At 33.9% G+C, this 16,949-nt stretch overlaps 1 protein-coding gene across 1 annotated transcript; it reads left to right on the top strand.

The window, feature by feature from the left end:
• The first annotated feature begins 15,230 nt into the window (after positions 1-15,230).
• LOC143078298 (uncharacterized) lies at positions 15,231-16,749 on the top strand. Its single transcript, XM_076253198.1, has one exon. The coding sequence runs from the start codon at positions 15,886-15,888 to the stop codon at positions 16,645-16,647; it is 762 nt and encodes a 253-aa protein (XP_076109313.1). The 5' UTR covers positions 15,231-15,885; the 3' UTR covers positions 16,648-16,749.
• Positions 16,750-16,949: the final 200 nt, after the last annotated feature.

The raw sequence follows: 16,949 nt of genomic DNA, 5'->3' as shown, positions 1-16,949 counted from the left end.
CCAAATATACATTGATGTTTTAAGTAATAACAAAATATAATGTAATTTCATATGTAGTCCGCATTGTATAAATGGCCAATACAAAGTTATCTGATTTTTTTTGTTTTCATACCTTCTTTCGCATTTAGAATACAACACAAGAACAATTTCCATATAAAATTGATCTACTTTGAGTGTTTACTCAAAACATCGATGTTTTTTATGAAAGAAAGACGCGCGAGCTTGACATCTGAAACACTTGAGTTTATAGGTGCAGAAATGTTTTAATAACATGTTTGAAAATCAGTCCAGTTTATTTAAACAAAGTGACCGTGCTATAAAGAGGGACGAAAGATACCAAAGGGACAGTCAAACTCATAAATCTAAAACAAACTGACAACGCCATGGCTAAAAATAAAAAAGACAAACAGAAAAACAATAGTACACACGACACAACATAGAAAACTAAAGAATAAACAACACGAACCCCACCAAAAACTAGGGGTGATCTCAGGTGCTCCGGAAGGGTAAGCAGATCCTGCTCCACATGTGGCACCCGTCGTGTTGCTTAAGTGATTACAAATCCGGTAAATAGTCTAATTCGGTAGGTCATATTCATGAAAGGGAAGGGGATTGTAGTTACGACGCAAGGAACATATCCGATATCATTTGTGAAACGGTTATTCCATAACGGTCAACCAACTCGTGATGGCGTCCGTAAAATTTACGAAGGGATGATCTCAACTTCACCATTTGGAACTCTTGGTTTAATAGCTTCCTTGTGAGCAGCAAACCTCTATCAAGAAAATCATGATAGGAAATGCAAGCACGGGAATATCGTATCAATTGGGAGATATATACCCCGTATGCAGGTGCTGCTGGAATGTTGCTACTTAGAAATGGAAAGTTCACAATTGGAAAGCTGAAATCATCTCTTTTGTCGTAAAGTTTTGTTTTCAACCGACCCTCATTGTCAATTTCTAGATGTAAGTCAAGATATGAAGCCGACTTAACTGTATTTGTAGTATCCTTTATCTCTAGTTCGAGATATAACGTGGTTGTGTGAATGACATCTGCTTGTGTTACGGTTTCCTATGTTGGTAAGTAATTTCATTTTGTCTCTTTTAATGACAATATCGTTTACTTTTAATGTCAATTGACAATGAACGATAACAATATTCGTTTTTGTCTTATCATAATACTGGCCTATGTTTATATATATTAAGTAAAAATGAGTATAGTAGACCACTAAATTTTATTTTATTATCTTAAAATAACCATACTTCTAAACATTATAAGGGGGTTCATTTTTCTCAATCCCACAGCCTAATGAAAAATATATTTCTTATTTTTTTTCATTTTTCTGTTGTATATCTCTATGAGATTGGTGGGTATCAGGTTTCGCAGTCTTCAGTTTTCTATGTTGTGTTTTGTTTACAATTGTTTTATTATTCTTTTATCCTTTTTGCCATGGTGTTGTCAGTTTGTTATTGTTTTATCTATTTGCATAACAACTTGGTATTTTTATTCAAATCTTTTATACAGAAACATCATTCTGGTCAGCATTGGAAAATATGAAAAACAATCAACAACTGGGACAGTCTAAAAATAGAACATCACCTGCATGAATTTGTTATAATAATAAAGCAAAACAACTTACAGACTGGTGTATGATAAAATGAAACAACTCCACAGCGTGTCCCTGTTTTACTTGTCCTTTGGTAAGCATTGAATGTATTTAAAACTTGGTGAGAAAGGGGGGAGTATCATATGAAATTGATTATGCATGAAAGAGACCTTCGACCCCTCGTCTGGTACCTTACTATATACAGATATAAAGCGGTAACATTTTCAATCTGACTTAAAATAGACTAGTTATTACGATATGTCTATAACGAGAAATATCATTTTCAGAAATATGACAGTTGTTTTCCATTTGTTTGGTGTGTGTGAGCTTTTGATTTTGCCATTTGATTACGGACTTTCCGGTTAGACTTTTCCTCAGAGTTTGGTATTTTGCTATTTTACATTTTACATTTTCGCGAATATCATATTTATACATAATATTGAAATAAAGAAATATTAAAATCAGTACGTTATGTCTTATAATTGTCAATTTCACAACTTATATGAAAATGAAGTAAAAAAAGACGATGGCTTTACTCGAGCTTTATGAATTGAATTTCAATTGTCAGTATACATAATGATAACCGCCATGCACTCTTAAGTTTACCAAAACCTCTTAATTTTACTTAAAGGGCATAAGTTGTCAAATTCGTGTTCACCAATTTGACTAAAACCCTCATATTTGATTCATAACATACTAAGAGGTATATGCATGAGCTCGAATATATATATAATTTTATATATATGAATTTCGAGTGTATTTCAGTTTAGACGCCATCTATTTACCCAAATGAGGACATTTAACCCCATGTGAACATATAGATATATATAGATAACGACACCGTGCAATTAGATTTTTCTAGGTGTGTTTAATTTCATATTTCAGATTGAAAATATATGCTAATCATCGTTTTTATTTGTATAAGAATGTTTCTGTGGAACTTATCAGTCAACCAAATGGTTTACTCATGTTTCACTTTCAATGTTGACATCTTTTAAATAACTTAACACGCCTAATTCATGTGTAACCCATCTCTAGATAGGGGTTAAACTAAAGGTTACATGAATACGTCTCTAATGCGGTCGAAATATTCACTGACAAGTGAATAATTTATCTGCGACGTTTCTTTGCTTACTTTGACAAATTTGAACTAAACTGGCTGCTAAAAGCGAATTATTATTTCACTATTTAACTTTCATTTAAGGTTAAACAAAATAAGCAAATGTTTTTTTTTTCTATTTTTTATATCTGAGAGCTAATGCCCCTTTAAGTATTAGGGAAAAAAAAGATATATCCAAGTCTTGTTTTCATTTGATAGTGATTTTTTCAAGAACGAAAAATACAGTTTTATTTATGAGTATGTGATTTTACTGCACGTAACAGGATGGAAAGTATATTGTGAAGGTAGAAGTATTACAAACAGCATTATGGCATACCTTTGGGAATCACTTGCATTTGATTGCTAATGTGTGTTTTTTTTTAATTATTTTTAGGAAGGGGGTTTCACCAATCTGCTGAGACGAACCCTTTTCAATAATATATCATTGTTAATTATCTATTTAAACTATTGCTTTCCTGATGAAATAATACTTCTTCAATTGAATTTTGCGGCATACTAAAAAATATGCTGACACATTTTTATTTTTTTAAAAGACCTTTTCAATCGAAGTGTTTCTGTATGTCTAATCTATTACATCATTAATTTTTTACAAGACTGTCATTTATTGTGTTCTCGTTGACGGTTAAATGAAAGATTTTGGAATACTGTGACAGAAAAGTGCAGAAGCTAATGACATTATAGTGGTAAAAATCTGCGCTGGATCTGTAAGAAAAATAACTAAGCATCAATTTGTTTGACTACAGAGTCATTTATATTTCTTGTTACAGGTTACGTCACATGTCTTTTATGCAATGTTGCATTACACAGACCTACAACATCGACATCAATGTATTCATACAAAAGCACTGTAGATGGCAATGCTTGTAACGCGGTTGATGGATGGAACACTACCAATTTTTTCAGTGGCTCTTGTTATCATTCCCATCAGGATGACCTTCACCCTAGTGTAACGGTTGACCTTGGAGATATATATGACATTCAAAATGTTGGTTTTGCTTTGCGAGAAGATAATTTGCAGTTTGAACATTGCAGTACGTGTTATATTGATTGCAATCTATAGAAAAATTTAATTGATCCATTTAAATATACAAGCACATCCGAACACGATATTTTGTAAAGTGTTTTAAAGCTATGAAATCGTATTGTCATGTATCTGTGTTTTAACAGATTTCATGATACAATGTATATATGTATCAATTCCAGGACTTTTGACGAGGTCAATACGTTATATATATATATGGACTTGTTCAGATTATATTGACCGAGGACGAAGTTCATATATAACGTATTGACTGAGTAAAAGTCCTTATAATATGAAAATAATGTATTAGACAAATGGCGTTCAATGTTCTTTTTGTGCATTTTTTAATTGTATTTTGCGAGCATTTTAAAAAGTCATTGAAAATTTCAATATTCTTTGAACAACCTCATAGCTTGTTGCGTAAGCTTTCTTGTATTCTAAGCGTCTGCATTTAACGTAAATTGATTTCTGCTTCTGATAAACTTGCAAATTTTCTTTTCGAATCGTCTGCTGCAGAGCTTCCGCAATTGTTGTAATGTGTGACGTCATGGCGTCATTAATCTAAATATCGCCTATATACATAAAAAAAGAAACAAGGCAATAACATTTGAAACACGTAATCGTTATAACTTATGAAAAACAGGAGAATGTTTCACCATAGGTAATATACAAATCGTTTAAACATCAACCCAACAATGTTAGATCAGTATCATTGGTTCGAGTCACGGCGAGGGAAGAACAACAAATTTGCGAAAGCAATTTTACAGATCTAACATTGTTGGGTTGATGTTTATACGAGTTGTATATACATAATGTACACAGCGATGTATCGCCATCACTGCTGGTGATCCAATGGATAAATCTGTTGTAGAGTTGTCACTTGCTCAGACGTACTTATAAATATAATTATTTTCTGTGACTGTATCTTACATTAATTTGAAGGATCCTTTACTATAGATAATTTAACTGATCTTTTAAAAATAACATCTCCATGCCTTATATATCATGTACTGTAGTACGACACTAGATTAAAACTGACGTCGAAAGGTAACACCCGGCCACCGAAAGCTTCATTTTCATGAAGCCCAGGTGGTCGTGTGGTCTAACGGGACGGGTAGAGTGCAGGCAATTTTGTGTCACGATATCTCAGTAGCATGGGTTCGAATCCCGGCGAGGGAAGAACAAAACATTTGCGAAAACAAATTTACAGATCTAACATTGCTGGGTTGGTGTTTAGATGAGTTGTATATACATAATGTACACAGCCATATATCACCATCACTGCTGGTGATCCGATAGATAAATCTGTTGTAGAGTTGTCACTGGCTCAGACGTACTTATATATATATTCGATCCTTAACATCATTGAAAATACATTTATTGTCGAAATCCGGATATGGTTTACAAATTTTTGCTCCTCATGTTTGCGGTATAACATCTTCCCCGCAAGTTTATTGTTTTCTGTTTGGTATTTGATTAATAATTAAGATCCATTTTACATCTTACGATCAATTAATTTGGCAATCGTTAATGGCAGTAATCATGGTTTAAGAAAATCAGTTGTTCGACATGTTAGTCAAATGAGTTTTGTTAAACATAATTTTTATTTTTTTGGTCTTATGGGAAATGTTGTTTGTGCTGTATTTAGACCCCTCTATCAAGAAATTTGTTTTACATGTACACGTAAATAAATTGCGCTTTTTATCCAACGCAATCATAGGTTTGAACGTTGTTTTCAATTTAGACTGGTTTATATATATGTGTGTGTGTATATGGAAAAATAATCACAGTATCCGGATATTAAAGACGTTGCCACACTGATAACTGTGTCCTGTTATCTTGTTCTGAACATGGGTACTTAGAGATAGAACAATTCTTACGGTATAAAATGAAAATTGATATACTAGTAATAGCCTTTACTTGCTATTTACTATCAATCCAAGTTTACTATCCACAGCGGTCACTGATATATACTATATAGACAATAATAGTGCATTGACTTGACATATCAACGATATAAGAATGAGGCTTAGAAACGGGTAAATGCGAGGCTGTGCCGAGCTATTTCCCCGTTTCGGGCCGAATTTATTTGATTTAAATATTTGGGGAAATCCCCTTTAAAAAGGCCTCATATCATGATCACGGAGAAATTTTCAACACAGTGACATGTACATTTAACTGTTGAAACCCACACTCGATGGTGAACGAAATCATTTGAGTATGGACTAAAATATCAACCATAAGCATAACAAATTATTGATTTATAGGTTGCAAACAAAAAATATTAATAAGTGAAATATGTTTTTCCAATAATTGCAAAAGAAACAAGGTTGGGTCGTTCCACGCATCGTTGTATGCATTGGAAACAAGAACAGGTTGAAGAGGTCGTATGAATAATTAAATGTTATTTCGGCAACTTCTATTTAAATATTCATGAGGAAAAGTGATATCGGGTCAGTGACTGTATATGACATAGAAATATACAGTCAACGCATTTTGACTGCTCAAAAAGAACGAGTGCAGTATAAATAGAGATATCGCTGTGGATAGTAAACTTGGAATTGATAGTAAATAGCAAATACACATTTCTTAAAGTATATTTATGATCATAGTATACTGTAAATCGCGAAAATAATTAAAATGAATGGAAAACCAAAACTTACTTATAATTACATTTTTTTAAGCTAGGATCATGAAAACACGATTTCTATCAAGGTTTCATAAATTTACCTGTGCACTTTTTTGTGTGACCTCGTGTCATCACGAATGTTATATTTCATAGTGTAATGGATGTTAATTTCAGAAGGAAGCGAGATTGCTGTTAGCCAATCAAAATAATGTATCGTAATGAAATATAATGCAATGTAATTATTAACGGTTAGAGATACGAAGAGTAAATACTTCTAACATTTTTATCTGGCGAAAATCGTAATTTTCGCTAACCCTTCGCTTCTTGGATACGTTACTGTTTTTGTATTATGAATTCTTCTGTTTTATAGTCCTTCCAAACTCTTAAAACAGTATGCAACCTAGTACATGTTAAAATTCAGTGAACACTTAATACATTGCAACGATCATAACTGTTATTGTTATTCACTAACTTTCCTCAATATTTTTGTAGCAAAGCTGAGCAGTTTCAAAATATACGTAGGTAATGAAACTAGCAACCTATCAGAAGTCTGTGCTGTTTATCCTGGTGTTCCTACTAATGATGATATAGGGAAGGGAATTCTTGTAAACTGCTCAGCATTAGCAAGATATGTTATGGTAAAGAAGTCGTCTGCGGACCTTCAATTCTGTGAGATGAACGTAATAGGTAATAGATATTTTTATAAAACTGAGTGTAAGATTATCTAGTCAAGAACTATGTCAGAATATTAATTTACAATCAAAAAACAAAATTGAGTCGAAAGATACCACAGGGATATACAAACGCATAGTCAAAAACAAACTGACAATGCCATGTCAAAGCTTGACTATGTAACAGATTTTTTAAGATTTTACATACAATAATTTTATGTGGAAATATAACTGAAAAGTTTTTAATATAACTTCCTATGTTTGCGTTAAAACGCAAATTTTGCAAAAAAAAAAAAACTTTGCTAATAACACAAACAAAGGGAAGAAAAAAAGTAATGTGGCGCTAATAAGCTTAGTATCGTTTAAGACTGTTAAATAAAGATATTAACAAAAAATTAAGTCAAAACGTTTGTATTTTAACGAAAGGGTTGCGAACGCACATGTATTCGTTTTTTCGTTATTAATCAAACATTGGACGAAATAGAAAACAATTGTATTTTGCGTTCTGGTGTTATTCTATATATATAAGAAGATGTTGTATGAGTGCCAATGAGACAGCTCTCCATCCAGGTCACATTTATTAAAAGTAAACCGTTATAGGTGAAAGTACGGTCTTCAACACGGAGCTTCGGCTCCCACCAAACAGCAAGGTATAAAAGGCCCAAAAAATGACTTGTGTAAAACCATTCAAACGGGGAAACCAACGGTCTAATCTATATAAAAAAACAAGATACACTTATGAATCACATCAACAAACGACAACTACAAAGTATTAGATTCTTGCCTAGTATAGGTACAGATATCCTTACGATAAAAAAGTTAATATTGTAAAGAATGTACATAAAAGCTGTTGCAAACTTATTTTAAATTAATTTTAATTTTATTACAAAGGCTCATCCAATTTAAGGGTTAAATTGAATGCACACATATTCAAATGAGTTTAATAAGCTAATATTAGATAATCGGTGTTTTTTAAATAATTTTTGAAAAGAGTTTTCTGATAATAACAACTAGAGGCTCTAATGAGCCTGTGTCGCTCACCTTGGTCTATGTGCATATTAAACAAAGGACACAGATGGATTCATGAAAAAATTGTGTTTTGGTGTTGGTGTTGGTGATGTGTTTGTAATTCTTACTGTACTGAAAAATCTTGCTGCTTACAATTATCTCTATCTATAATGAACTTGGCCCAGAAGTGGGAGTGGAAAATATTTTTGTAAGAATTTACAAAAATTTACAAAATTTATGAAAATTGTTAAAAATTTACTATAAAGGGCAATAACTCCTTAAGGGGTCAATTGACCACTTTTGTCATATTGACTTATTTGTAGCTCTTACTTTGCTGAACATTATTACCGTTTGCAGTTTATGTCTATCTATAATAATATTCAAGATAACAAAAAACGGCAAAATGTCCTTTAAATTACCAGTTTAGGGGCAGCAACCCAACAACGGGTTCTCCGATTCATCTGAAAACTGCAGGGCAGATAGATCTGGACCTGACAAACAATTTTACATCGTGTCAGATTTGCTCTAAATGCTTTGGTTTCAGAGATATAAGCCAAAATCTACATTTTACCCCTATATTCTATTCTTTGCCATGGAGGCCATCTTGGTTGGTTGGCCGGGTCACCGGACACATTTTTAAACTAGATACCCCAATGATGATTGTGGCAAAGTTTTGTTTAATTTGGCCGAACAGTTTCAGAGGAGAAGATTTTTGTAAAAGTTAACGACGCCGGACGACGACGGACGCCAAGTGATAAGAAAAGCTCACTAGGCCCTTCGGGTTAGGGGTCATACGGTGACCTACACTTAAAAACATTTTCGTCATTTGATCTCTGGTAGATAGTTGTCTATTTTGGCAAAAATAGCATTGTATCCACTTGTGTCCACTGTTTTTTTTTTTTAAATATAGATATAAAGATGTGCTCAGATTAGTACTGATTTGTTTAAGCCACACATACGTGTCCCTGTATCCCCGACACAAAATGCATGCTAAGTATATTTTGCAACGAAAATAGGACATATCCATTGTTGAGACAAACTGAGTTATTTCACAACTATCCAACATGTTAAAAACATCACTTAATGTATATATTTGGACTTGTGACCGTAAAATCCGTCATTGCCATTCTTGACTCTAACATATATGTGTGTTAAGTTTTGTTTTGCACTCCTAAATCAACAAATACAAATGAATGTATGAAGATCTACATTAGGCCAATGCACGTCTTAAAACTTGGAGTCTACGTTAACCGTTTGTTTCATGTTGAATCAAACACACTACAAAGTTAAACTATACTACTACGCCGGGATACTTTTCAATGCAATTGCATTTTTAGAAAGTCCCCACTCAAGTCTTTATCGGAATTGGTATTTAACATTAGCGCAGTATTTAAATCCCTTTCCTAATACGTCTAATAAATCCTTATTCAATACATGTAATGAAATCGAGTTGACCCAAAGACAAAACTATTACATACTAACATTAAATTGCTGCATTAAATTGCTGGTAGTTTATTCCCGTCTGGCTTCGATGAATCTTGATAGGCGGACAAGGAAATGTTTGTTCCAACTTTGAGCTATTTGACTTCTACTATTTATGTTACTGGAAATGAAGACATATTAATTGATAGTCCGACTTCCTCTAAAGAGATATCTGTTTCGCTGAATCTCATTTCAGCTGGCGAAAGACTCGCTGAACTCGCTGGTGTGAAAGCATTTTAAAATAGCTTCAGATTGGTTAAATGTTTGCTAATAAAACTCCTCAATATATATGTTCCTGGTTGGAATAAAAATATACAGGCAAAAAAAAAGTGTCTAATTGATCACGTTTTCTAGTCTTACAGTGGGTAATGATTTCAAAATAAGCACAAACTGAGGATTCATCGTCCTCCGTGTGACGGTTGGATTGTTTCTTTGTACATTTTTTACAACTATACATCTGAAGCTAAGCTATTGTTAATTTCGACTGAGAATATGAACGCCCCCGAATGTTTGGACCAAATTTAATCATGGTGACCAAAGACAGCAATAGCGTCGGTGCAGACGCTTCTTTTTCGGATTTAAATAGATGGCTTCATATTCATATATGCACGATATTAGAAATGTTCATTAGCATTCTAACTAATATGTATAAAACTATGCAAAGTATAGTATTATTTATAAATGTAATCATTGTTTTTTCCTGATTTGTATATTTTATTTTTAAACACGAAAGTATGTACAAACATTAACGACAAAACAATCTTGTTCCTCGTTGTATTTTTGAGTTTTAAAACAGTTATATAAAAGTAAGAAGATGTGACATGATTGCCAATGAGACGACTATCCACTAGAGGGAAGCAATTTTTGGTAACTGTACAGCCAGCAACAATAAGAAACCCCATGCCATAGAGTCAGCTACAAAAAGTCCAATTAAGAATGTGAAAGTATTCAAACGAAAAAAATTAAGTGTCTTATTTATGACATACACGAAATAATGACGACCACTGAATTACTGGCACATGCAAAATGATTAATAACGGTGCCAATTTTATTTCACCAGGTTTCTCGTCCGCTTAAATTCGTTCACTCATTTTTCATTCATTTTCACTCACAATCTCTCTCTCTCACTCACTCACTCACTCACTCACTCACAATCTCTCCCTCCGTCCAATTACCTCTAACTCATAACCATTCCCATTCTCTAACTCACTGAGTTATAATCTCTCCCTCTCGTTGATACTCACTCACTCCCTCTTACTCTCACCGACTCATCCTCGCTTACACACTCTCACTCATTCAACCATACACATTCCTTCTAACTCACCTATAGTCACTATCCATATTCAGTCATTCCCTCACACTCACTCATTATCACTTCCTCTCATTCACCCATAGTTATAATAATAATAATAATAATAATAATAATAATTAAACTGTCAATTGTTCTTGAACAATTGAGAGGTCTTTCCTTTTGTAATGTAAAATACACAATCCAACAGACGTAGAATGTATTGAAAAGGTCAAGGTCAACCTTAAAAAGCTCAAAAACACACTAAAAATGCTTTATATAAGGTTAAAAACACTAAATTCGCTATCTGGGACATGACCTTGACCTTTGACCTTTTGACCGTTGTCAAGGTCATCAGTCCCCAATGCCATTACTGAAGACCCCCAGGGTCTAGGACCTTTGGTTATATAGTAAAAGCTGATTTTGTCTTTCCAGAAACCTAAAACAGGGGTTATGCCCCTTATAGAAAGGTCAAATCTCTTTGGTCAAAATGTAACAAAGTTGCGCCATAATGACTCAAACATTTTCCACTATTTAAAACTTCTGTAAGTATAATGGTTTCTGAGATTATCCCATAACAAGGTGTTAGGTCAAAGGTCAAGGTCAACATACAAATTTGACCTTGAGGTTTTTTTCAAAGATACATGAATTGATGATGATTGGTGAAGATCCTAGGTCTCTACGACTTACGGTTTCTGAGTTTTGGTGGTCCACCGACACCGGTTAATTTTCATAGGGGCATAACCCTACCAATGAGTCGTTGAATCTTTTCGATCCAAATGTAACGAAGAACCGGGGTCTGGTCCTGAACAAATTTCACCCTTTGTTTTTTTTCTACCTATTACGGTTACGGTTTTTTGGTTTCGGAGGGATTACTCCGAACCGACAAAATATTTCGACTAATAGGGTGAGTTCTGTATAGATATTCATGACACCGATACAAAGTGTGAACAAGAAAGCGACACGTCTTACGGTTATGGAGGCTAACTGCGTCAAAGTTTGGCGGAAGAATAATAATAATAATAATAATAAACAGAAGAAATACAGTAAGGTCTTTCCCTTTTGTAAAAGGAAAGACCTTAATAATAATAATAATAATAATAATAATAATAATAATAATAATAATAATAATAATAATAATAATAATAATAATAATAATAATTTATTTAGAGAGAGTAATTCATTTGGATTACACCAATTTTCAATAAGGCTCTCTTAATACAATGATAACTACATTAAAAATAAACATTACATTTTCATTAATAATGATAAATAAAGATTATACAATAAACATTTATGATATGGCAATACAGTACAAATATCCTGGTCATGATAAAAGTACATTGCGACAGAGATAATGACCTCGCCTTCGGCTCAGTCATTATCACTATGTTAGTCAATACCACTATCCTACGGGCAGTCCATGTATCACGATAATGACCAGTTTTTCAAGAACTATTATGTTTATTTCATTGAGAAACCATGTTTTGGAAAATTCTCATAAATTCAAAATGCCTAAAGCAAACTCGAGTAGTTGTACGATTTCTATGGCAAAGAGTGGAGAACAGTCGTAGTAATACTGCCATTCATTTTAGTGCAATTTTTCAGTATATAAATACTTAATCAAGTTCTATTAATTTTATAGTTAACGAAAACATATAATAAACAGTTCAACAACTTAAATATAATATTAAAAACAGGAAAATGTTTTATAAAAGGTACATCTCTCCAAACAGAGAAACCACGCCCCAACGGTCATTATTAGACGGAAACCACGCCCCAACGGTCATTATCAGACGGAAAACACGCTCCACCAGTCATTATCATGTAAAAGTTCGTTAACGACCGGTTTTCTGGTCCTTTTTGTTCTGTTAATGACCGATGGAATGTATTATTGAAGAATAATGAATGTAATGTGACCCCTTTTTGTCCAATAACAGAACCTTATTCTCAACCGATATGAAATAAAATATAAAAAGGAACACAATACCAATTTCATTTTAAATGATTCTTTGATATGAAAAAACATAACCTGATGAAAGTGTTTCTTTTTTTACATTTAATATGACGTCATAACATAAATAGCATCACAACTAAAATCCCTAACGTTACAGTATTTCCGTGTCTTTTTTTTAACCATTTTGAGGTTAAAATATGTGTGAATTATAAAACAAAAAATCATACAGACTTCGTCCCCTTTCACAGAGAATGCCTGCCATAATCACTATCCATATTCAGTCATTTCCTCACACTCACCCATTATCATGTCATGATACCCCATGCTGATTCCCTATCACACTAACCCAATATCACCTATACTCTCTACCTCGCTGCATAACTGTGTGACTGTTAATACTGTTTCATTCGCACATACACACACACACACCTCCCTCTGCATAACTGTGTGACTCTCAAACCTTCACACTTCTTACACACCGGCGCTCTCTCACTCGCACACACCCGCTCATAATCCTCTCTCACTCACCTACACCCCCGGCCTTTCTCACTTGCTCTCTTCTCTCAGTCGCACACACCCGTCCTCTCACTATTGCTCACTCATACTCCTGTATCACTCACACACACGGCCTTACTCACTAGCGCTCTCCAACTCACCCAAAACCGTCGTCTCACTTTCGCTCACTTATTAGACTCACTAGGCACCCACACTACGTCACACACACCTTCCTCTCACTCACACAATCATAGTCCACTCACCCACTCATTCGTCTTTCACTCACTGGCCACTCCCAATCCCACACGCCTCCATCTCACTTACTCCTCCATCACACACCCGTCCCTCTAAAACGCCGCCCTCTCACACACCTCCCTCTCACACGCCTCCCTCTCACTCGCACACACCCAACATATCTCACTAGCAAATGCACACGCATTCAAGGTCACAATCGACACTCACCTTCTTACACTCACCTCCCGCGCACACACCATGTCTCACCTGCACACACCATGTCTCACCTACACACACTTCTCTCACTTGCACACACCAGAAGGAATGAGGACGAAAGAATGAGTGAGAGAAACAGAATGAAGAGATGAGTTGAACAGAAAGAAGGAATGAGATGGACAGAAAGAAAGATAGAGACAAACAGAGGTAAAGAGACGGACAGTAGGAATACAGACAGAAGGCAAGAGATAGAGACAAAAAATTGAGACAGAGTGAGAGTAGAAAGTACACCATCCGAATGATAGTGCGTTAACTCTTGAGGTAATGGCTTCACTTCCGTTAGGATGTTATTAAACAGTCCCACGGACCGGCCACCACGCCTGGAATACTCATTCCTTCAGTTTAACTTCATTAGGCATGAGCACTTTTCTATCTATATATTTGTGGAAGTGAAGCTTTTTATGGCGATAGAAATAATGTTCGATATGGTATTTTTATTTTTTATTTCATGCAATTAAACTTTTAGAAAGGAAGTCATTGTTGTTATGCTTTCATTAAATTTTGGTATTTTGTCCTTCTATTGAATTTTTCTGGTTAATTAAATTTATAATGTTTAAATTTGTGAGAATTTTTTAGATTTTTTGAAATGAGCAAATTCAAGGGAAGTTACTTCAATGCTATTATATCTGTTACACAAATTAACATAACACGTGTTTACCTATCTGTTCACGTGTACGTAGTCAAAAATAACACATGCAGACTCGCTTATATTTAATTTTATCTTACAGTATTTAATGAACAATTTAATTCTTTTACATAGAAAACAAGAAACCATGACAAATTTTCCTACAAGTACATGGAGAAGTAATTTAAATCCACATTACATAAGCTGAAAGGAACATATGTCGATTAACTCCTGAAGCAGTGCAAGACGACGAGTATTATCTTTTTGTTTTGACAGACGGGAGAGGGAGATTTATTTATGTTTCTTAAATAATTTTAGGGGAGCCAAAATTTTTAGAATACAAAAAAGGGGGATGGGGCAAAATTATCTGTTTCCTAAAAATCTTTTAAAACAAAACAAATGGAGCTTAAAAATTATACTTCGTCTTGTATAATCTTAAAAAAAAGGTTTTAAAAAAAGAGGCAAATTGTTGGATTAAAGAAAGAGCCCCCCCCCCCCTTTCAATAATCAAGGATGAATGGTCTGCACAATTACGTAATGACAGAAAATGCTATAGACTTTAATCCATCAAATACTTCCAGATATCAACAAAAAGCATTTCTAGTACTAGTATTTAATTCGAGTTTTTGGAATATAATAAGCATACGCTTGGTGCCCATTTCATATGATTTTACATTAAGAAAAGCAATTTTAGTTCCTAAAGCATTTCACCAAATGATTCCGGAATATATCAATGTATTTATATATGTGCATCATGGAAGATGTAGAACATGCAGACAAATTCCTTGTAATAAATATGCTTATTATTTAAAAAAAACTCTAATTAAATACTTGAAACGCTCTTTGTTGATATCTGGAAGTATTTGATGGATAAAATTTGTCTATAAACTTGAAATAACGAAACACAATTATATAATTATCATATATTATAAAATATTTTGTTTAATTAGTTTAATTCTATAAACAGTATAATCGTTTGATATGGTATTAGTATTTTTATTATTGATTTTATGCCATACTAGTTGTTTTTATTTCGACTATGGAAATCGTAACTTTAAGGACTATCCTAATACAATCCTAAGAGACCTACCCCCCGGTATTTAAATATCCTAACTTTAGGACCAAATTTAGGACATATCTTATTTTAGGGGACTTTCGTTAACCTGACTTAGGACTAAGACTTGTCTTAAGACCATCCTAGTCTAGGACAGTTTCGTTGACACAGTCTATGGTAATCCTATATGTCGTAGTAGTTGAGGCGGACTTCTGTCTTCGTGTTTTAAGTATTACATGTAAATAAAATTATTTTTCTCAATTGCAGCAAATATTCCAAGTTCTTTTAGTTGCCCAGAACCACCACAATCATGGTATTGTCGTGATCTGTGTTTAGACGTAAACGGTAGTAATACATGTACTCAGAATTTTTCAATAGAATCAACGACAAATGAGGTATCACTGAAACCAACCACCATTATGGATTCTTCTGAAACAACGATAAATATAGTTTCTTCTATTCAAACAACTGATGACACTTCTCCAGAATCAACATTTCCTGAAATTTCTCAAGAACTTGTGACAATTAAAGTATCAGCGGTAAACACTGAAGTATCAGCAATACCACCTGAAGTGTCAGCGATAACTACTGAAATGTTAGCAGTAACACCTGACGTATCAACGGTAACCATTGGAGTATCAGCGGTAACAACTGAAGCATCAACGGTAACAACTGAAGCATCAGCAATAACAACTGAAGCATCAACGGAAACAACTAAAATATCAGCGGTAACAACTGAAGTATCAGCGGTAACAACTGAAGCATCAGCAATAACAACTGAAGTATCACCGGTAACAACTGATGTATCAGCGGAAACAACTACAAACGAGATGTATCTGGAAGTAACAACAATGGTAACACAAACAGGAGATGTAACGAGGGGTGCAATTATTACTCAAAGTACAATGTACGCACAAAATACCAGCACACGATGTGTTTGTCCATGTCTTCAAGATAAAAGCGAATTAGAACTAACAAATTATGTTAACATGTTAATCGACCAAATTAAGATTGATGTAAAAGAAACTGTTATTGCAAAGAATAGAAGAACAAGTGCGCCAGATAATCGGAGGTCTGCGAAGGCTATTGGATTTGTTGGTATAATTGTGATCGTCTTACCTGTTCTATTTTTCGTTGTTTTTGACGTTGTAACTTTTATAAAGTTCCATTCAGGGAAGTAAAACACGGAACATGTCAAAATTAATGTAAATGTATGCGATCTTCAATTTCGTTCCATCATACCAGATCAAGTTGTTTTCATTTATCATGCAACCATTAAACTATATTGCAAATACTGGTAGACAAATAAGTTTTCGATTTATATCATACAAATAAAATCACCTGTTACTCCACTTCCATGTTGAGCAAACGGTAATGTGAATATTTCTTTTTGTGTGACAGTTCATTTTAGTGTCCTCTTCGCAGTCCGCGTTTAATATGTTGAATTCTTTGAAAATCAGAGACAATTTTTTTAAATGAATCA

The sequence above is a fragment of the Mytilus galloprovincialis genome, chromosome 6 (assembly GCF_965363235.1).
Source record: "Mytilus galloprovincialis chromosome 6, xbMytGall1.hap1.1, whole genome shotgun sequence".
Classification (NCBI taxonomy): domain Eukaryota; kingdom Metazoa; phylum Mollusca; class Bivalvia; order Mytilida; family Mytilidae; genus Mytilus; species Mytilus galloprovincialis.
This window is presented reverse-complemented; position numbering and strand designations above follow the sequence as displayed.

Coding starts and splice junctions, on each gene's coding strand:
- LOC143078298 (XM_076253198.1), top strand. CDS start 15,886: ATGGATTCTTCTGAAACAACGATAAATATAGTTTCTTCTATTCAAACA.